The sequence below is a fragment of the Rhinoderma darwinii genome, chromosome 7 (genome assembly GCF_050947455.1).
Source record: "Rhinoderma darwinii isolate aRhiDar2 chromosome 7, aRhiDar2.hap1, whole genome shotgun sequence".
Lineage (NCBI taxonomy): Eukaryota > Metazoa > Chordata > Amphibia > Anura > Rhinodermatidae > Rhinoderma > Rhinoderma darwinii.
Genome location: NC_134693.1, coordinates 81,830,092 through 81,853,362, shown reverse-complemented (window position 1 = coordinate 81,853,362; position 23,271 = coordinate 81,830,092). Strand labels below are relative to the sequence as shown.

The window sequence follows — 23,271 nt, the reverse complement described above, 5'->3', positions numbered from 1 at the left end:
TTCACGAAGAGCTATGAGGAGGATAAGGAGGGTGTTATGGGATTATCACCTCATTGACCCTTGGAGGATCCTCCACCCAAATTAAAGAAAACCTCCATTTCCAGGCACACAGCACTAACTATAAAATATACAGACTTTATATTACCGATAGACACCTTTCGGGGTTCAAACAGCAGACATTGGTCTGACTACAGTCTCTGATCACGCCACGATCTCATTGAATCTCTCCATTGTTTCATTACACTTAAAGGGGTTGTGTCATGAAACACATGTATCCCCTATCCACAGAATACATATGTGATCGCTGGGGGTCCTCCGCTGGGACCCCCAGAGATAAGAACGTGGGATTAAAAATCACCAAGAGAGCTACATCAGAGGCTTGGACTTCCGGTTTCTGCATCCCGCTTACAGTGGATATAAAAAGTCTACACACCCCTGTTAAAATGCCAGTTTTTGTCTGGTTACAAAATACTAAATAAATAGATTCAGAACTGTATCCCCTTTTAAATGTAACTCAATCTGTGCAATTCCATTCAAAAACAAACATCTTTTAGGGTGGAAAAATAAAAATAAAAAATAACGTGGTTGCATAAATATGCACACCCTTAAACTAATACTTTGTTGAATTAACCTTTGACTTTATGACAGCATTCAGCCATTTTGGGTAGAAGTCTATCAGCATTCCAGGCACATCTGGACTTGGCAATTGTTGCCCACTCTTCCTTGCAAAAGTGCTCCAAATCTGTCAGATTGCGAGGGCATCCCCTGTGTACAGCCCTCTTCAGGTCACCCCACAGATTTTCAATGGGATTCAGGTCTGGGCTCTGGCTGGGCCATTCCAAAACTTTGATCTTCTTCTGGTGAAGCCATTCTTTTGTGGATTTGGATGTATGCTTTGGGTCGTTGTCGTGCTGAAATTCTTCTTCACCTTCAGATTTTGACCTGGAGGTTTTGTGCCAATATTGCCTGATATTTGGAATTGTTCACCTTGACTAAAGCCCGAGTTCCAGCTGCAGAAACAGCCCCAAAGCAGAACGCTGCCTCCACCATGCTTCACTGTGGGTATGGTGTTCTTTTGGCGATGTGCAGTGTTTGCTTTACACCACACATACCTTTTGGAATTATGGCCTAAAATTTTAACCTTGGTCTCAGAGCAGAACACATTTTTCCACATGCTTATGGCAGACTTGATGTAGGTCTTCGCAAAACCTAGCCGGGCTTTGACGTTTTCTTTGCCAGAAAAGGCTTACGTCTTGCCACCCTACCCCACAGCCCAGACATATGAAAAATACGGGAGATTGTTGTCACATGCACTACACAACCAGTACCTGCCAGAAAGTCCTGCAGCTCCTTTAACCCGTTAGTGACCGGCCCATAGTCTTTTTACGTGGGTCACTAACGGGCTTTATTCCGATGCCATAGACTTTTTACGTCGCAGCATCGGAATAAAGTAGCGCCGCCGGGGGAGGTTTAGCTCCCTGCTCTCAGCTGCCGGAGGTAGCTGAGGGCTTCGAGCAGTGACTGGGGACCGCTGTTTGTGGTCCCCATACCGGCGATCGCCAGTATTCAACGAATACCGGCGACCGCCGTTACAATGAATGTGCCGATGCAAATGAGGTTTTTATCTCCTCTCACCATGTATGTTTGGTGAGAGGAGATCAAAAAAAAACTACTTGTTAGGCCCCCTGTTGCCACCGATCGTGTCCCCCGTCCCCCCCCCCCACCCCTAACTAACGGGAAAAAAAAAAGAAGAAAAATGGCGCACGCATGCGCTGTCAGTGTAAGGCAGCTATTCTGCCAGGACATAGAAACTGATCAGGGACCCTGATAATTGGTCCCTGATCAGATGGTCACTGTGATATACCCATCACAGTGACCATAGTCCCATATTTACACAATACAGCACAGGATTTGTGCTCTTTCCCTCCCTCCTCTCACTGTAGTTGATCTATGAGAGGAGAGAGAGAAATATTATACAAATCTTGTGCTGTATTATACTGTGAAATACACCACATATTTCCCAGTGTTCGATATTATCCGTAATCACGCCAGATTACCCGTAATCACACCAGATTACCCGTAATTACTTGTTATCTCCGTAATTCTTTTTTTTTTTTCGCTGAATTAGTTTTAGTTGCTGTTATTAACTGCGGTTTACCATATTTTTTTCTGTTAGTGTTGTATCTATATATATATATATATATATATATATATATATATATATATATATATATATATATAACTAAAAAAAATTATTAAAATAAAAAAAAATTAAAAATAATTTACTTCTTAGTTTAGTGTAATAAAATAATGAACCGCAGTAGCCGCAGAATGTTCTCTGCAGAGCAGGCATACGCCGTGCTCTAGCGGTTCCGGCAGTGATACGGACACTGCGTCAGAAGCAGAACTTGGCTCATAAAGCGACACAAGTTCTGCTTCTGCTACTGGACCCCCCCCCCGCCCTATGGTGGTGGACGCAGCTGTCACCGGTGAAGCGTCAGGAGAAGGCCTAGTACTGCAGTCCCTTCCGCAATGTGGGATCCTGCAGTTTCTTTCTCCCCGCAAATTCCGCTATTTACAGCGACTCCAGGCATCAACTCTGATGTCACAAATTTTAGCCCCTATAATTTGTTTATAGGCGATCAGGTCCTGGAACTAATTGTCCAGCAGACGAATTTATACGCAAGGCAATTTGTCACCCAAAATCCCAGGTCTTACTATGCCAGTAAATGGATGGATCCCCACAACCGTCTGTGAAATGTAAATTTGTTGGGGAATTACACTAAATATGGGGATAGTAAAAAAAACTATCCGCTCCTACTGGGCTATCAGCGCTATCCATAGCACCCCTGTATTTGCTGCTGTCATGACCCGAACGCGCTATGAGACTCTAATGCGATTCATGCACTTCTCGGACAACTCCCAAATCCCCCCAAGAAGTGACCCAGGCCATGATCGCCTCAACAAGTTTAGACCCCTCATCTCCCTCCTATCTGAGTCATTTGTACACCCCAGGACAAATAGCGGTAGACGAGTCCCTTATGTCCTTCAAGGGCCGTCTATCGTTTTGCCAATACATACCCTCCAAAAGAACCCGATACGGTGTGAAGCTTTATAAGGTGTGTGAGAGCACAACAGGCTACACCTGTGCCTTTTTTATATATGAGGGCAGGGACCGCCACCATAATCCACCAGGATGCCCAGAGGATATTGGCATTAGTGGGAAAATTGTCTGGGAACTCATGGTACCATTCCTACAGAAAGGGTACCATGTGTACACCGACAACTATTACACCAGTGTCCCCCTGTATAAGTCCCTCCATGCTGCTAATACAGGGGTCTGTGGGACGGTACGCAAAAATAGAGTCGGCTTCCCTCAACAACTGGTGTCCAGGAGAATAGAAAGCGGTGCGACACTCTCCTTTGCAAGCAACCAGTTGCTTGCTGTCAAATGGAGTGACAAGAAGGACGTGTACATGCTCTCCACCGTGCACGAGGACACCACAGTGGCAGTGAGAGAGAGGGGCGCTACTTCTGATAAGAGGAAACCGGTCTGCGTGGTGGACTATAATAAGTTCATGGGGGGAGTCGATCTATCTGACCAGGTCCTACAACCGTACCTGGTCAAGCGCAAAACTAGGGCCTGGTATAAAAAGGTAGCGATCTACCTCATCCAAATGGCCACTTACAACAGCTATGTGCTCTACAAGACCCAGGAAACACTCAGTTTCCTCCAATATCAGGAGAAAATTATAGAGCACCTCCTGTTTGACTCTCCCGCACCTGGAGAATCCTTTGAGTCTGAGGAAGTCAAAAGGCTCACTGAGCGCCACTTCCTTCACCCCGTCCCTGCCACTGAGAATAAGGAATACTCCGAAAAGAGATGCCGGGGTGTGCAGTAAACACGGAAGGAGGAGGGATACCCGGTTTTACTGCCCCATGTGCCCTTCACATCCAGGCCTGTGCAGATACCCCTGTTTTGAGACCTATCACACCGTTTCTAATTATTGATTATATATATAAATTTAGGGAACACCAAAAAGGGTGGGGTGGGGTATTCATTTTAGGGAGTCAATTTCATTTATTCATACTTTTTGTTTAGTTCTTGGGCTTTCCAAGGGAGGGAGGGATTTTCACGGGGAGGTAGTAAATTATTTATTTCAGACTGTAAAACTAATTTTCCCCTTTTTGATTTTTTTTTTATACATTTCTTGGACAATTAAATCCTGGACATGATCACTCACAAATGAATACGGTTTATTGTGCAGGAGCCCACATTTGTCTATTCAGAACATGGACCCCCACAAGTGTTCTTGAAATAAAAAATAAAATGTGGGCATTGCATTTATTAGTAGATAAATCCAACACCTGCGGCCTAAGCCGCCCCATAATTAGTGGAAGTCGTGCATTTTAGCAATGGTTACAAGAATTGGGGATGTATTTCCTTTTTCTTATGACTATATCCTGCCACATACGGCTGTTACATTCCTAATTCTGTACCGTGATATGGGCAGGATATTTTTTTTTTGGAGGATCTCTAATAAAATCGAGCTGTTCCTTATCAATACACCATGGGCTTTGTTACAGTTCTTCTGGAAATACTGACATTATTTTGGGGATTTGTGATCCTTTACTGTTCCTATAGATGGTTTTGGACACTGTCCCTTTATATATTCTGTAGGTGATTGGTTGTTTTGTGCACATAGCGGTTCCTACCTTGCCGGGCAGGGGCCTGTTATGGTGTACCGCGTCACTCGGCACATTCGTCCCTCATAAGGATTGATGGAGCCAAAGAGACGTTGTACACCCAGTCACTGAAAATAAAAGAAAACCTTGTCATGGCAGCCCTGCAGGTGTTCGTCTATCTAGTAAACAGACTCGAGTTTGCAACATAGTTGGATATATTTTCCTCCATTTGTTTCAGTACAGTTTATTTTTTCCTCTCTGATTTTATATTAGAACAGAATTCTGTCCACAATGACATCATAATGGCACAGATGCGGGACAACGGCTTCTTCAGCAAGACATAGTCATAAGTACAGGCAAATACGTCTATAGCAACATGTATCCGTTATGAATACACGGCTTCACTTCTCTTCTGTATGCCGCACAGATTTATTAATGTGGCATATTTCTAACAAAATAACCTTCTACCACGTCTCCCCTATTTTATCTGGAAACGTAATAAGAATTTGAAGAAAACATTATATACCCATAGTGTCTGAAATAATACCCATTATTTCCTCCTTTAAAAAGTTTTTGGTCCGCATGCTCACTACACCACTAGATGAATACCTTTAGGGGTTTAGTTTTTAAAATGGGGTCATTTCTGCGTAGTTTTTTTTTTTTGTTCAGGCTGCTCAATGCCTCTAAATGCATGATATGGGGCCTAGAATTTATTCAATTGTGCCCTGAAAGCCAAAGGGTGCTCCCTCTCTTTTTGGCCCAGCCGCACGTCTAATAAGCAGATTGGGGCAACAATGGGAGTATTTTTGAAAACAGGAGAAACCGGGTGATAGATTTTGGGGTGTGTTTGTTCATTTTCATGTTCGCTTTACAAAGAAAATCGGTCTTCAAACTTATACTTTTATGAAAAAAGTGAAGTTTAATTTTTTTTCACCTTTTATTTATTACATTTAGCATAAAACTGTGGGGTCAAAATACTTACTATACCCCTAGATAAATACCTTAAGGGGTCTAGTTTTCTAAATGGGGTCATTTATGGGGAGTTTCTATCGTTCTGGCAGCTCAAAACCTCTCCAAATGTACAGTGAGGCCTAAAACATTTTCAAGCAAAACATGAGACCTGAAAGCCTCCGGTTGCTCCCTTCATTTTGGGCCCTGCCGTGTGTCCAGGCAACGCATTAAGGTCACAATGTGGGCATTTTTGAAAACAGGAGAAACAGGGTGATAGATTTTTGGGTGCGTTTCTTCATTCTCATGGTCGATTTACAAAGAAATCGGTCTTCAAAGTGATACTTTTATGAAAAAAGTGAGATTATATTTTTTTACGCCTGCTTTGCATAAATTCTTACAAAAAAACTGTGCAGTCAAAATACTTACAACACCCCTTAATACCTTAAGGGGTGTAGTTTGCAAAATGGGGTCACTTGTGGGGGTTTCCACCATTCTGACACCTACGAGCCTCTGAAAACCTGGCTTGGTGCAGGAAAACCAAATGTACTTCAAAATGTATAAAATTATTACTAAATTTGTAAGTCTTCTAAATTTTTTTTTTTTTCAAAAGTGCTGCCAAAATAGAGTAAAGAGATGGAACTATATATTTAATTAAAAAAATTGTACAGTATGTGTGTACATATGTGACATATTGCAGTTAAAAATAGGGAAAAATTATAATTTTTTACAAAATTTCTTCAATTTTTCTATTTTTTTATTAATTTCCGCAAATCGTATCAGTCTACTTTTACCACTAAAATAAAGTACAACATGTGACGAAAAAACAATGTCAGAATTACTTGGATATTCAAAACTTTCGCAGAGTTATTCTCTGATAAAGTCAGACATACCAGATTTAACAAATCTGGCTTGGTCATAAAGGTCCAAACAGGCCCCGTCATTAAGGGGTTAATGTTGCTTTAGGCCTCTTGGTAGCCTCCCGGACCAATTTTTGTCTGGTCTTTTCATCAAGTTTTGAGGGATGTCCAGTTCTTGGGAATGTTACTGTTGTGCCAAATGTAATCCACTTCTTTATGACCGTCTTCAGTGTGTTCCATATCTACCTTGGAAATTCTTTGGTAACCGTCTCCTGACTGATGCCATTAAACAGTCCGATCCCTTTGATCCAAGGATTTCCTAAGCGGTTAAATATTTTTGAGGACTTTGGGAGACTCTCAAACGTTAAGACAAACTTTGGAAAACCTGAGGTTCTCAACATTGGTGCCTCACCTTCTACCGTAGCTGCGCTTAAATCTTCAATTCTGTTTTCTTGGCCCTCCCGCACGATTAAATATTTAGGCGTAAATATTTCTTCGAATCCCAACGACCTTTACGTCCACAACTACAAACCTTTATTGTATAAAATAACGTTCCAATTATCCCAATACAGAATCCTGTTTGTCTCATGACTGGGTAGGAAAAATATTTTACCACAAATACCGTATACGCTCAAGTCGATACACATTAAACTACCTAAATGTTTCTTTGTTCGTATTAAAGCCTTACTCTCCAATTTCGTTTTGAATGGTAAAATGCTGAAAATAGCTTTTCAACAGTTTAGGCATCACAGGTTACTAGATGGCTGCGTAATGCCAGATATTCTGGCTTACTATAGAGCAAATCTGGCACAACATAAAGATTCAAATAAAGAGGCACCCTCTAGGCACTGAGGGACACATATCTGTGGTCTGATATTATGCCTCACCAACAATTGAGTAGCCTAACATATAAAAGGCACCATCACTGTTTATCAGGATTTTATAATCAACACCACTGCTGCGAGTCCGTCTCGGCTTATGCCAATTAGCCTACTACCGGCCTTTAATGGAAGGCACCCTTCTCCACTGATATTCCCCTGGTCTAAGCTTATGGGATTGACCGTGTCCCCTCATCTCAGAGATTTAACTCAACTTCCTACATTGGGGTCCTTGTTGTCTATGAAGTTCACAATATTTCTTTCCTTCATGAAATGTCTTTTAAGCGTTTATTTAACAAATTTGCAGTTATCCACATCCCCTGAGAGCGGTGAATTGGCTAGAAACTTTCTTGTTAACACACCAACTCCCTAAAGGAAGGAAACAGAGTACACAGTTAACACCCTCTGAGACCTCTAGAATCCTCTCCAATTTACATGGTTTCTTGAGATGCGCTAAAATCCAAGAGAATTCATATAAAACTATGACAAAAGGGTACAAACCTCCATGTCAACTTATAATTATGGGATATTCCCAAGAGGACAGTTGGAGATGCAATAAGGATGAAGGTCCTATGTCCACCTCTAGCTCTCGGTCACCCGAACTAATCCTGCTCTGGTTCCCCTCACCAGGGTGCTCCTCCTCAAAACAGACTTCCCACTATACTGATTACTGCAACCAAACTCCTCATCCCACTGAAGTGGAAGTCGTCAGCCAACAGTCTATGGCACAGTGGTTTGTCAAAATACACCAAATTGCACGGTTAGAAGAACTATTCAGTTGATGGCAAGGTAGCCATCCTAGGTTTTCTAAGATTTAGAAGCCCTGGTATCATTTTAACATCTCAAGCCACTACCCGGCTGGTAATGCACCTCCTCCATGAATATGTTTATGCCTCCAGGCGAGGATTTTACGGATACAGATATTTTCCCCTTTTATTGTAAGGTATCTGAACAACTTTTTGCCTACGCCTCTTGATAGCTGGTATTGCTTCGGAGTCTGGTACTCTCATCCAGACTAGTATTCATGATGTCATATGTCTGTACATTAGAGTAAGCCATCTCCCCTACTTGTCACACTTTTCTTTCCTTCTGTAAGTTACAGTTCTGTATGGTTTGTATATATTTCTTTGTATTAAGCCACACTACAACGTGACGTTTCATTACTTGTTTGGCATTGTCCTATAATCTAAGCATAACATGACCTGAGAACCGATACATCTTTATGGAGTTATACTCCATAATGTATTTGATTCAATAAAGACAAATTTAAGAAAAAATGAATTCAATCAGCCATGTAATTCAGAGCAGGAGCCACTTATTTCACTGGCTGAGCGCCCCTATATGACATCCATATGTTCTAGTAGGGACTATGGAGTGGGTTTATCCTGTATTTGAGAAAATTTTTAAGGGAATGGGTCATGTGTTTCATTTTAGTTTCTTTAATTAGATTTAAATATATAGATGATAAAGAATGTGTTTGGTCTTTTTTAAATGTTGTAGCGATATTTTTTTTTTTTGTAAAGCTTTTTCTCATAGATTTTTATAGTATCCAGGCGTACAGCCCCTCCCGCAAAGACTAGGAGAGATGTATACATTATCTAGGCTTCCAGTAATACAATAAAGCCGTCATTAACGTGCCCACATCCTAATGATATTCCGATGATTCTTCTCATTCTATGCCTGTATATACAGCAAAGCTGACTAGTAAGCTACAGTGTGAAAACTGTTAAATAATGACATTATATGACGATACATTCACTTTAACCCCTTCCCAAAAAATTGGCGTTACTGTATGTCCTTTTTAGCTGTGCGTTCCCGCAAAAGGGTGTAGAGTAACTCCCTGTATTCAAACAGTCACCATGTCAAACGACATGGTGACTTCACAAGCTAAAAATCACAGTAAGCCGGCACGGGACCTATCAGTCTGGTCCCGTGTTGGCGATCTCTGTGGTTGGTCAGTCAAACGACTGACGAAATCACAGCTGTCAATAACGGCACAGTGCCATTTACCGGCTCGGAGTAGCTCATTTCTGTGTCAGAGATGGTCATCATCGTAGTGTTGTGTTTGTGAGATCCATATATGTGGGGTTAGTGACTGCCTCCATTTTTGTTCTTGCACTCCTCCCATTCTGCCCTGGGTGATTTTAATTCGTTTAGTGCTGGTTCCTACCATCCCCAGGTATATATGTAGGCTTAGTCCCAGTTTTGGGTGTATGTGCAGCGTAGGTTCAAACCGTACAGAGGTCGCCTTGTCGTGGCAGGTGGGCAAATAATTTTTGATCAAAATGTGCACTAAGAAACCTCCCTATAAGTAGATTTAGCTTTAGTGCATATTTATTTATATTTAGTGGTTTAGGTGGCATTAGTGTCGCAGTGTGCTGTCGCCATTCTTTTTTTGCATCATCGTAGTGAAGTCTGTCAGTGTCCGACTGCAAATTTCACATTGAAGTCAATCTTCCCTTTACTCACCCTCCATGCCCATCAGCTGATCTCTGCCTACTGCGAAGGACCCTGTCTGACCTGTGAAGGACCCGGTCAGTGTCCCTGTCAATCTTGTGAAAAAAGACTCTGTCCAAGTGCCCCAATTTTACCCTATACTGACCCCTGACGCTGACCTCTGTCACTCGCTGACCGCCGTCACCCGCTGACTTCTGTCCCTACCTACTCCATCCTGTCTTTTTAGGGATGTAATGTCCGTGACTGAGGACCGTCAGCTCCAACCTCCCCCTGACAACTGCAGCCACGATTCGGCAAGCGCTCGCGTCCACCCACCTCAGCCGGATTCCCGTAGGGTGCGCATGCACGCTCGTGCCCCCTCTTAAAGGGGCAGCGCGCACCGGACATTCTGATGAACTTTGACTAGTGAGTACCCTGGACTATAGTCCAGCCCCCTGCTTCTATGCCTGAGCATTGTTGTGTTCCCTATAGTTTGTCTATGTGATGGCCTCCTAGTATGTTTCCTGTACCTGTCCCAGTTCCTAGCATTCCATACCATCCTGGTCGAGCACTGTGCTGTGCCAAAGTCGTGTCGTGCTGTATCCACGTCTGACCTGCTTCACCTCGCCTGACGTCTACCTGCTGCCTAGTCCCAGCCGAGCCTGCCCTGCTGCTGTCTGAGCTGCCACAGGTACCTATACGAACTATAGACATTCACCTGTGCCCTGTTGGCCAGCTGCCTTACCGCCAAGACTGTACGGCCCAGTGGGTCCACAGACCCTTCGTGACAAGAGAGTTGAATTTTTGTATTTTTTTTAACAAGGAAAAAAACCCGAAACAGTTATTAAGCAATTGTAGGGAGTCTTGATAGGGGTAGCGCTACTTTCTATAGGCGCATTACCTGACCTCTGCGTCGTCACTACATCTGACCTATGCAGTGCGCTTCGTCCCGCTCCTATATTTTTGGGGAGCATTTTTTTTCTAGTTATTTTCGTTTAAAAAAAAAAAAAACACACAAGTAAAAAATATTTTAAAAAAATAGTTTTTAGGGAGTTTTATTAGGCGTTGGCTTTATAGTTATTACATACTGTACCATACCAGTATGGCCCAGTGCAGAGGAGGCATATGCCATGATATGCTCCCACACAGACACTGCTAGTGTGCGCAGAAGAGCAGTTAGTCCTGCGGAGCCAGAATCAAATGAGGCGATGTGGGTACCCGCTGTAAATTACACCCTTCAGGTTGCCTCCTCAGGGATCAAAGTAGAGACAGCAGGGTTCAGGGAATTCGATTTTTTTAATTTGTGCTTCTCTGAAAAATTTGTTTCTGCGATGGTCCAACAGACCAAATTTGTATGCAGTTTATTGCCAGCAATCTCACCTCATAATGCCAGAGCTCAAAACTGGCCCACAATGAAAGTTTTGGGGTCTATTGTTAAACGTGGGCCTAATAAAAAAAAAAAAAAAAAGCGTATCCGGGACTACTGGTCCTCTGACATATTGTACAATATTGCGCCTCTACAGTACGGTGATGAGCAGGACACGTTTTGGGTTCCTGCTCAAGTTTTTGCATTATAATGACAAATACCGTTGCCCCCAATTATGACAGGCCATGTAAGATTAGGCCTGTTATCGATCACCATAATAGAACATTTTCAGAAAGCTACATCCCTGAAAAAACCCACTGCGGGCAATGAATCCCTCATCAATTTTAAAGGGAGGCTGCACTTCAGGCAATACCTCCCAAACAAAAGGGCCCGATAGGGCATAAAAATGTAGTATCACTGCCTGAATGAACGATTAAAATACGATTTTTATTGTAGAAAACCTTACTAAAATAAGGGCTAAATAGCCAATTGTACTGTAAAGGCGTAAGCACGGTAGACCATACAGAGGAGGAGCGGTTATAGTACTATTGTTAGCACCATTGCTGCCAAACAACGATTCCCCCTATCTGTATTATAATATAACACCTGGTCAATCCGTGCCACTAACACGTGTCCCTACGTGTTTCCGCACCGCTATTGGTCACAGTGCCTCATCAGGGGTACACTGATGTGATTTCAACACATCTAATTAAATTTGTATGGCCGGGAGACACCTATTGCGTGTCTCATAACATTCATCCGGCTCGTGCACGACACTAGTCAGCTGGTCGAACACGAGCCGAGTGAAATGCCGGACATAAATAGTACTAGCCCCTCCCTCCCCGGAGTGACGCGGCGGCCAGGCAGCCAACCCATGGCGAGCTACGTACATGACGCGGCCTGAGCAAGGCCGGCCCCCCGGCGTTCGCTGTCACCACAGGGGGGGAAGGACAGAAGCGTCCCTAGTAACCAGGGATCACAAGGCGGCCACGTATCACTGGATACGATAAGTGGCTGGGGAGAGGACCCAGGACAGGGACACAGCGATCGCGAGCCACAACACTGGCATAAAATGTACAAGGTGTGTGAGAGCGCCACTGGGTACACACACCGCTTTAAAATTTACAAGGGTAAAGATTTCAAAAATTGATCCTCAGCCTGCACCTCATTTCTTGGTATCAGCGGCAAAATAGTTTGGGACCGTAAAAATCAGAACGCCCTCCCCACAACTCTGCTAAGTCAGACGTTGCAGAAAGGGAAAAGTAGTGCTGTCTGCAGAGATAATCTGATCTTTCTTAAATTTAAGGACAAAAGGGACGTACATATATTGTCCACCATTCAGAATTCTAGCAGCAGACCCGTAACAGTACGTGGATCCAGCACCCCAACCACTAAGCCTACCTGCATCCTGGACTACAATTGCTTCATCGGTGGTGTGCACCTATCCGATCAAGTGATCAAACAATATAGTGCCATGAATAAGAGCAAAACATCGTAGAATAAGCTGGTCGTCCACCTCACCCAAATTACATTTTATAATGCGTTTGTGGTGTCCAGGTATGCAGGCAATCGTGAAACCTTCCTGCAATTACAGGAGAAGGTCAAGGCCCCAATATTTGGAAACCCAGAAGGGGAGGGTACTGCAAGGAATATAAAGTTGCATTATTCCAGGGCAGCATTTTCCCACAGAAATACCCCCTACCGAGAAAAAAAGAATACCCCCCAAAAAAATATAGCGTGTACAAGAAGGGGGATAAGAAGACACCACCTACCAATTGCGATACATGCCCCACAAAACCCGGCCTATGCATAAAAGAATGCTTCAAAACTTTACACCTCATTAGAGTTTGAACCCCTTTCCGCCCAATCACGTACAGTTAAGTCATCAGCGCTAATGTGTTAGTGCCTTCTCACGTAATTGTACGTGATGGAGCGGGCTCAGAGGCTCAGCCAGCGCCATTATCAGTGGGTGTCATCGGTATATTACAGCTGAAATCCCGCTGTAACTGCCAGGACCGGAGGTAGGTTCAGATCCAGCGATTAAAAGAGATTGCTGCATCTAGGTGGAGAAGCGGAGCCTGCGCCATCATCCACGCGTGTCAGCTGTTCATTACAGCTGACACCCTGATGTAACGGCCAGGACCAGAGCTAGCCTCTGATCCGGACGATTAACTCCTTAGATGTGCTGCATCTAGGTGGTTAGATTGCACCCGACGGTTGCTATGGCAACAATCGTCACCCGCGGAGGTGCCGATGGTTGCTATGGCAACCGGAAGCTAACAATGGCCTCCTTGTCTGCCTAGTACGGATCCCATTAGGTTCCGCCCGCAGGCGAAGCCGAATAGGCGTTCTGTTAGTGAATAACTGACAGCACTAATACACTGAACTATGTAGGTAGTGCAGTGTTAGAATAGCGATCAGGGCTTCATGCCTTCAAGTCACCAAGTGGGACAAAAAAGTTAGGAAAATAGAAAAATAAGTTTCAAGTTAAAAAAACAAAAACTGCCCTTATTTCCCCATAAGTAGTTTATTTTAAGAAAAAACTGAAACCAGAGAATAAATAAAAAAAAAGGTACACATATTTGGTATTGCCGCGTCCGTAACTATACAAAAAATAAAATATGATTTAAAATCATTAGTGCAGCGCGGGTCGCATCACATCATGCTGACCGCGAGCACACACTTGTCAGGACTCAGGAGCGTGGCAATAGCTGCATCACACAACCGCAGCCCAGCTCTAACATTCATGTGTTACTATACTAAACTGTGCGGCCGCACAGCTTAGTATCGAAAATAACGGTATTGAACCATTTGAGGGTGCACGGTATCAAAACAATATCGAAGTTTCGATGCATGGTGGAACCCTAGTTTCATGTACTATGTTGGAAAAATATGTATAAATAAATGACGCATGTGTGAAAAAAAATTAGGATTATATTTTTCACGCCAGATTTCCACAAGATTCTGCAAAGAAACCATGGGGTCAAAAAAGTGATTACAGCCCTACAAAAATTCCTTGAGGGGGGGTAGTTTCCAAAATGGGGTCACTTATGGGGTTTCCACTGTGTTGGTCCCTCCAGTGCGTTGCAAACGCGACATGGCACAGAAAAATCTGCGCTCCAAAATCCAAATGGCGTTCCTTCCCTTCTGAGCCCTGCCATGGGTCTAAACAGCAGTTTGTTACCACATATGGGGCATTGCCGTAATCAGGAGAAATTGCTTTACAAATGTTGGGGTGCTTTTTCTCCTTTATTCCTTGTAAAAAATAGAAAATTCAGAAAAGATTTTCATTTTCACAGACTAATTCAAATAAATTTAGCAAAAAAACTTGTGGGGACAAAATGCTCACTATACCCCTAGATAAATGGTTGTCATTTCCAAAACAGCGTCACTTTTTGTGGGTTTCCACTGTTTTGGCACCACAAGACCTCTTCAAACCCGACAAGGTGCCTAAAATATATTATAATAAAAAGGAGGCCCCAAAATCCATGGAGGTTCTCCTTTGCTTCTGAGGCCTGTGTTTGAGTAAATTACCACACGTGGGATATTTCTAAAAACTGCAGAATATGGGCAATAAATATTGAATTGCATTCCTCAGGTAAAACCTGTGTTACAGAAAAAAAAAAAAAAAAAAAAAAAAGTACAAAAAATGCATTTTGGAAAAAAAAAAAAAAAAGAAACTTTGTAAATTTCACCTATGCTTTTTTTCAATTCCTGTGAAACGCCTAAATGGTTACAATACTTTCCAAGTGCTGTTTTGAATACTTTTAGGGGAGCGGTTTACAAAATGGGGATTTCTAATATATACGGCCCTCAGAGCAACTTCAGAACTGAACTGGTCCATGAAAAAATAACCTTTTGAAATATTCTTGAAAATGAGAAATTTCTGCTAAAGTTCTAAGCCTTGTAACGTCCTAGAAAAATAAAAGGACTTGTAAAAGACAATGCCAACATAAAGTAGACATATGGGATATGTGAAATAGTAATACTACACAAAATAGTTACTATCTGTTTTACAAGCAGATACATTTAAAATTAGAAAAAATCAAAGTTTTTGAAAATGGTCTCTAAGTTTTGGTGTTTTTCACATATAAAGCAATGAATTTATCAACCAAATTTTTACACTAACAAAGTAGAATATGTCACGAGAAAACAGTCTTAGGGCCTGTTCACATCACCGTTCATTTCCGTTCCGGGGTTCCGTCGGAGGGTTCTGTCGGGTGAACCCTGCAACGGAAAGTGAAACTGACAGCACAGCTTCTGTTTCAGTCACCATTGATCTCAATGGTGACAGAAACATCGCTAATGCTTTCCGTTCGTCACCATTCCGGCTGGTTTCCGGTTTTCTGACGGAATCAATAGTGTAGTCGACTGCGTTATTGATTGCGTTGGGTTAATGAGATTGGTTTACACAAGGTGGAGCAGGGAAGGGAGCTACTGGAAAGACTGCTTATCCAAAAACCTGCATTAGCAAAGGTAAGATTTTAACACATTCAGTAAACCATTCAATTACCGTGCCATGGCCAGGTTACAGAAGCCAGCATACTGAAGGCAGTCCTGTTGTTTCAGCTCTTTCGCCAATTGACCTAAGAGAGAAAGATAAAACACAATGAAACTACCATGCATACAACAGAAATAAGAAATACATTGGAGCAGATTTACTACGTTTTAGATAGTGTAGACCTGGCCCAGGCATTCAGAAGATGCATCAGTGAGTGCACTATATGATAAATTTGGTGAATCCAGATAGACTTTCTAGACACTTTTCTCCTCCTTATACCACTTTTTATTTGGCATAATTTACAACAGAATTTTAAGCCAGATCTTTGGCACATTTAAGCCACGCCACAATTCAGTTATGCCCCACCCATTTTTCATTGTGTGTCTAGACCTGAGCCAACATCCATTCTAAAATGAAACGTGACACATTTTTTGACACATTTGTAAATCTGCCCCATTGTTCTCTTCAGTAACATAAAACCGTGACAGATGATATCCTGAGGCTATCAAAATCTAAGTGCAGTTTTCAAGGTAATACATTGAGCATTTTAGAAAACCCTGTTAACTACAATAAAACATCTGTCTGCCAAACCACACAAAAATGGTACCCAGGGTTAAGGGCCGAATCACACGAACGTGAATTGCGTCCGTGCAGGCCGCGTGGTTTTCACGCGGCTCGCATGGACCAATAGAAGTATATGGGGCAGTACAGACAGTCCGTGCTTTTTTGCGCAGCGTTTGTCCGCTGCGTAAAAAGCGCGACATGTTCAATATCTCTGCGTTTTTCGCGCATCACGCACCCATTGAAGCCAATGGGTGCGTGAAAACCACGCATGCCGAACGGAAGCACTTCCGTGCGAACTGGCTGTTTCGTGCAACACCTGTCAAAAGGATGAATGTACAAACATCCAAATGGCGTGTCATAATGATGGCGGCTGCACGAAAATCACGCAGCCGCGCATCATATGCTGCTGCCACACGGATCTGTCAAGTGGCTTTTGCGCAGGCAAAACGCTGCGTGTTTTGCATGCGCAGAAACGCCACGTTCGTCTGAATCAGGCCTAACTACTAATACCACAATCACTAGTGTCACTTATGACTATATACAGTTGCCCAGCCTAGAGTTGCAGCTTCCACTACCCCACATATACGTGTGCTTTTAAATGTCTGATAGATCCAGGTTCCAGCTCTCGAAACCTGCAACTATATCGAGAACAAGGGTCGCTGCTCGGCTGTTTCCATAGATCCTACAGAACATAATAGAGATAGGGGACAAATGTTTTTCATGGAACAACCCCTTTCAGTAATAAGACAGCCCTGTGTGTTCTGCAAAATGTGGAAAATTGCTTCTAGGGGAGAATACCTCCATAATACAAAGTGCGTTATCGGGAGTCCTTTTTTCCCCAGTGTAAAATTGCAGGCACATGGAGGTAGAATGGGCCAGTACCAAATTATGGCGTCCGAACATAGGCTTGCAAATACAATTCTAATTATAGAAATGTATGGTTGTAACAGTGTACGTATGATATTTTATAGCATGTAGTGTATTTCGCCATTTAACCCCTTCCCGCCAGTGCTTCCCGCATTTTGCCGTATCCATACGCCGAATGCTTGGCATCGGCTCAGAAGCTGAGCCAGTGCCATCATCGCCGGATGTCAGCGGTCTCTTACAGCGGACATCCGGCTGTAATGGTGGGGACTGAAATTAGCTTTGATCCCCGCCATTAACCCCTTAAATGCAGCGCTCAAATGCGATCGCTGCATTTAAGGTGTTTGCAGCTCATCAGAACCCCAGCAATGAAATTGCCGGGGTTCCGGTGGCTGCAATGGCAACCAGAGGCCTAGTACTGGCCTCCCGGTCTGCTTAGCATGGAAGCCGTTCAGGATCCGCCGGGCGGCAGAGCATGAACGGCTTCCGTAGCCGCCGGCAAGATGGCGCCGGCTCAGGAGCTGAGACGGCGTCATCAGCGGTATGTTATAGCTGACATCCACCTGTAATGGCAGGAACTGGAGCTAGCTCCGAACCCTGCCATTAACCCCTTCGATGCAGCGATCGAACGCAATCGCTGCATCTTAGCGGTTGCTAGCAGATCGCCAGCCCGGAGATGCAATCAGAGCTGCCAAATGCGACTATGGCAACAGGAGACAAAATGGCCTCCTGCTCTGCCACAACGGAAGCCAATTAGGCCCCGCTGGGAGGTGAAGCCTAATCGGCTTGCTGTCAGTGAATAACTAACAGATCCAATACATTGCACTACGTAGGTAGTGCAATGTATTAGAAAAAAAAATCAAAACAAAAATCAGACAGTTGAACCTTCAAGTCGCCTAGTGGGTTGAAATAAAAGGGTAAAAAAATAAAAGTTCCTGTTCCCTTATCAAGTCCTTTATTATTGAAAAAAAAATTAAACCATACGTATTTGGTATCGCCGCAACCGTAACAGCCTGAGCTATAAAAATATTATATTTATTGCACGCGGTGAACAGCGTAAAAAAAAACGTAAAATACTATACCAGAATTTCTGTTTTTTGGTCACTTTGCCATACAAATATTGGAATGAAAAGTGATCAAAAAGTCGCACGTATCCAAAAATGTTACCTATAAAAACTATAGCTCGTCTCGCAAAAAACAAGCCCTCATACAGCTCCGTCGACTAAAAAGTTACAAAGTTATGGTTCTCACAACATGGCGACAGAAAAAGATTACTTACCGGTAATGGGGTTTTCAAGAACCTATGACAGCACCCCTGGAGAGACGTCCCATCCGCTGAGATATAAAAAAAAGGGACACACCTCTCTACACACCCAGTCTTTAGAAAGAACTCAGGATGAGAAATAGTTTAGTTTATATTGTTGTTGGTGTTTTTTTTTTAACCAATAGTGACACACCTTTATATATACAATATTTACAAGAAACGCTTAAATTTAGGTCAGCGATCTACCTTATGAGGGCTCATTTGCCACAAACCATAGGGAGGGTAACAGCGGGGTGCTGTCATAGGTTCTTGAAAAACCGATTACCGGTAAGTAATCAATCTTTTATCCTTTCACCTATGACAGCACCCCAGGAGATGTAAAATAGAAATCAGTATTTTTAGGGTGGGACCACAGCTTGTAGCACCTTTCTACCAAAGGCCAAGTCAGATGCTGTATGTAGTTGTAATCAGTAGTTCTTGGAAAAAGGTGTGAGGAGAACTCCATGTGGCCGCCTTACATATCTATCTGGTCTAGAGATGCCTCTGCTCTCTCTGCCCACGAAGTGGACACAGCCCTGGTGAAGTGAGCTCTGAAAAACTCTGGGGGCTTGAGCTTCTGATTTACGTAGGCTAATTGTATGGCCTGCTTAATCCACCTCGCTATAGTGGCTTTACTGGCTGCCGAACCTTTGTTATGACCCTGAAACCGGACAAACAAATTTTCTGAGGATCTTAGATCCTAGGTAATCTTTAGGTGCTGGACTAGGCATCTTCTTACATCTAGGCAGTTAAACTGTTGTTCCCTCTGATTTTTTTGGGGAATCACAAAAGGAGGGAAGAACAATATCTTAGCTGGTAAGGTTTTTAAGATGACTATCATCTAACAGTAGGGTATGTGGAGGGAAGGCAGAGAGGGCCTGAATCTCACTCACTCTACGGGCTGATGTAATGGCTAACAAGAATGTCATTTTGAGTGTCAGCATTTTCAAGGAGATAGAGTCTATTGGTTCAAATGGTGGATTTATCATAGCCTGGAGAACGACATTTAAGTCCCAGGGAGGAACTGGGGATCTTATCTGGGGTTTAAGTCTGCAGGCAGCGGTTAGGAATCTCTTGATCCAGGGGTGTTCTGCTCATTTAGAATTGAAGAAGGAATTTAAAAGCAGAAATCTGAACCTTTAACGTAGTAGGCCTAAGGTTTTTATTTAATCCTGCCTGGATGAAATCCAATATTAAAGGGAATATCTGGTCTGGTTAAAGGATTAAATATCCTTGCCTGCAAAATTCCAGAATGCCTTCCAGGACCTCAGATATATTTTTGAAGTAACCGGTTTCCTACTGGCTAGTAGGGTGGAAATGACGGATTCTGAGAATCCTCTTTGCCTAAGGATTATCCTTTCAGTTTCCAGGCTGTCAGATGGGGTTTCTGAATGTCGGGGTGTATTACTGGGCCCTGATATAGGAGATCTGGCATATTCGGGAGAACCCATGGTTGGTCTGAAGACATTTTCCTCAACCACATGAACCATGGTCTCTTTGGCCAGAAGGGGGCTTTTAATATCACACTGGCCTGGTCTTCTCTGACCTTTCTTATCACTCTTGGGAGGAGGTTCAGGGGGGGGGCGTATCCACTCTCTTGACTCCAACACTGGGAGAATGCGTCTATTGCTGTTGGGTGGTCTAAAGGGTTTAGGGAGAAGAATCTTTGGGTTTTTCCGTTTTCCTTGGAGGCAAATAGATCTATTGATGGGGTCCCCCATTTGAAGATGATTTTCTGAAATACTGTTGTATTCAGGCAACATTCTGATTGGCGAAGCCTTTCTCGGCTTAGGAAGTCTGCCACCTGGTTGTCTTTTACCTTCAGATGGACAGCTGATAGGGTCAAAAAGATCTGTGAGGATAAGTCCATCAGCGAGGCCGATCTTGTACCCCCCTGCCGATATATATAAGACACTGCGGTCGGGTTGTCGGAATAGATCTTTAAGTGTCGACCTGAAATTGCAGGTATGGATCTCTTCAAGGCCTGAAGAACTGCCGCCAGTTCCCTGAAGTTGGAGGATCTCTAAACGGTCCGTTGATCCCACTGACCCTGAAAAAGAGAGGTGTCGTAATGAGCTCCCCACCCCCAAGGACTCGCATCTGTGGTAATGTTGAGAATAGGGGTTAACTTCCATGGAATACCCCGCATGAGGTTCTCCCTGTTCAACCACCATCTGAGAGACAGCCTTGCTGCGGAAGAGATGTGTAGGGGCTGGTCTAGGGAGAGACTGCTCCTGTCCCACGGATTTAAAATGTCCCACTGTAGGGGCCTGGATCTGAAGTGAGCCCATAGTACAGCTGGGATGCATGTCGTCATGAGGCCCAGGACAGCTTTCCTGAAAGATGTCATATGGCCTAGGTAGATCGCTGATATCCTGTCGATCAGGGGACTGATTTTTTTCTTCTGGAAGGAAGGCCATCTACTTGGAGGAGTCCAGCAGAGTTCCTAGGAATACACATCTTTTTGATGGGTTTAAATTTGATTTTTTTTAATTTATGTTTTAGGTTTATAATGACCCTGTGTTTTCCCCCTGGTTTGTTCGCGAGGAAGAGAGGGGAATAAAAGCCTTGACCTGTCTCCATGCTTGGAACCTGAATTAGTACTCCTTTTTCATTATAAGTGACAGGACTTCTAATTCTAGGATCTTTTGTTGCTCTGGGTCCCTTAGGGCCCTTGTGGGAAAAAAATCTGTCTGGAGGAAGAGACCTGAACTCTAGTACATATCCCGTTTTTAGGATTCCTAGAATCCAAGGATTTGCTGATATTTTCTGCCAATCCTTGAAAAACAGGTAAAGACGACCCCCCCCTCCCCCACCATAGACTCTATGGCGTCATTATTAGTTCCTATTATTAGGGTCTTTCTGGGGCCTGAAGAGAAAGGACTTATTCTTCCTAGTAAATCTTGAGGATCTAAAGTCCTGTCCCCTAGGGTTAGGTCTTTTGTTATTAGGCCCTTTGGGATGAAAGGAATCTTTTGTTGGCCTTGCTTGTGCAGGGAACCCCTTCTTGCTATCTGACGCTTTTTCCAGCAGGTCGTCAAGCGGGGGCCCAAAGAGATAATCTCCCGCGCAGGGAATAGCGCACAGCTTCCCTTTGGATCCAGTGTCCCCTTTCCAGGTTTTCAGCCAAATAGCTCGTCTAGCAGAATTTGACAGGGCTGCTGATCTGACGGAAAGGCGTACAGAATCTACTGAGGCGTCTGCCAAGAAATCTGCGGCCTTGGAAAGTGTTGGGACGGAGGATAAGATTTGATCCCGAGGGGTCTTGTCTTTTAGATGAAGCTCCAATTGTGCGAGCCAAATTTTCAGAGATCTGGCCACACAAGTGGCTTTTTTAGATAGAAGTCGGCTTTTCTATCCATAGGGTCAGACAAGGAGCCTAGATCTTCAAAGGGAAGGGAGTGTTTCCTTGAAATCTTAGCTACTGGAGCATCGAGTCTAGGGGTGTTATCCCAGTCCTTACATACCTCGTCCTCAAAGGGATACTTCCTTTTGAGGAATTTGGGAATACCTGCTTTCCCATCAGGATTTCTCCATTCTCTTTTAATGAGGTTAGTTATGTTTCTATGGATGGGAAAGGTTCTATTCTTCTTAGGTCCTAGGCCTTGAAATATTATGTCCTGGACGGACCGAGGTTCCTTAGGATCATCTATGTTCATAGTAGCCCTTACCGTAAGTCTATGTCCTGAGTTGGGAACAAATTCCTTTCTCCCTCATCCTCACCTGGGGAATCTAAGGAGCTGTACTCCCCTTCTCCTAGTTGAGGATCCTTCTCAGCTGAGGAATCAGAATCCATCCGGCTAGAAGAGGTAGACTGTGGATCTTTATTCCTTTTAAGGGACTTTAGTGAGTTTCTAACTTCAGCCCTCACAATATCCTTGATACGTGTGGCCAAGTTTGTAGACTCTTCTGAGATGATGTTGTCTAAACATTTCTGACAGAGCCTTTTGTTATAGGATGATGCTAGTTTCTTTTTAAATATAGCACATTCCTTGTTATGGGCCTTAGGCCTCATGCACACGACCGTAAAAACTCCCGTTATTACGGGTCGTAATTACGACCAGTAATAACGGGCTCATAGACTTCTATTGGCGACGGGTGCCTTCCCGTTTTCTCACGGGAAGGTGCCCGTGCCGTTGAAAAAGATAGAACATGTCCTATTTCAGGCCGTAAGAACGGCACGGACAGTCCATAGAAGTCTATGGAGCTCTCGTAATGACGGGTGGCTACATGTGTGCACCCGTCATTACGGCAGCGTTGCTAAGCGACGTCAGTAAATAGTCACTGTCCAGGGAGCTGAAAGAGTTAACTGATCGGCAGTAACTCTTTCAGCACCCTGGACAGTGACTACCGATCAGAATAAACCTGTAAAAAATAAAAATAAAAGACGTTCATACTTACTGAGAACTTCCTGCTTCCTCCAGTCCGGTCTCCCGCCCGTTGCCTTGGTGACGCGTCCCTCTCGACTTCCGGCCCGACGTCCTGGATGACGTTTCAGGCCATGTGACCGCTGCAGCCAATCACAGGCTGCAGCGGTCACATGGACTGCCGCGTCATCCAGGGATGTCGGGCTGGATGTGAAGAGAGGGACGCGTCACCAAGACAACGGCCGGGTAAGTATGAATTTCTTTAACTTTTATTACAGAAAGGGCTGTCCCTTCTCTCTATCCTGCACTGAGAGAGAGAAGGGGCTGCCGATTAGTGCAGTGCTATTTTGCCGCCAAAAACGTGCCTGTAAATACGGGTGGAATATGGGTGACACCGGACCCATATTTACGGGCACTGGTTCGTAAATACTGGTGCAAAACGGGTCGAATACGTGTGACACCGGACCCGTATTTACGCCAGTATTTACGGGTGGGAAA

At 43.7% G+C, this 23,271-nt stretch overlaps 1 protein-coding gene across 7 annotated transcripts in view; it reads right to left on the bottom strand.

Annotated features, from left to right (window-relative positions):
- The window catches only part of LOC142657993 (40-kDa huntingtin-associated protein-like), a 186,660-nt gene that overhangs the window by 141,444 nt on the left and 21,945 nt on the right, over positions 1-23,271 (bottom strand). For all 7 annotated transcript variants that reach the window (XM_075833622.1, XM_075833623.1, XM_075833621.1 and 4 more), the window contains one exon: positions 15,688-15,760. In XM_075833622.1, coding sequence (XP_075689737.1) covers positions 15,688-15,760 — 73 coding nt within the window. The remainder of the gene's footprint in view (positions 1-15,687; positions 15,761-23,271) is intronic.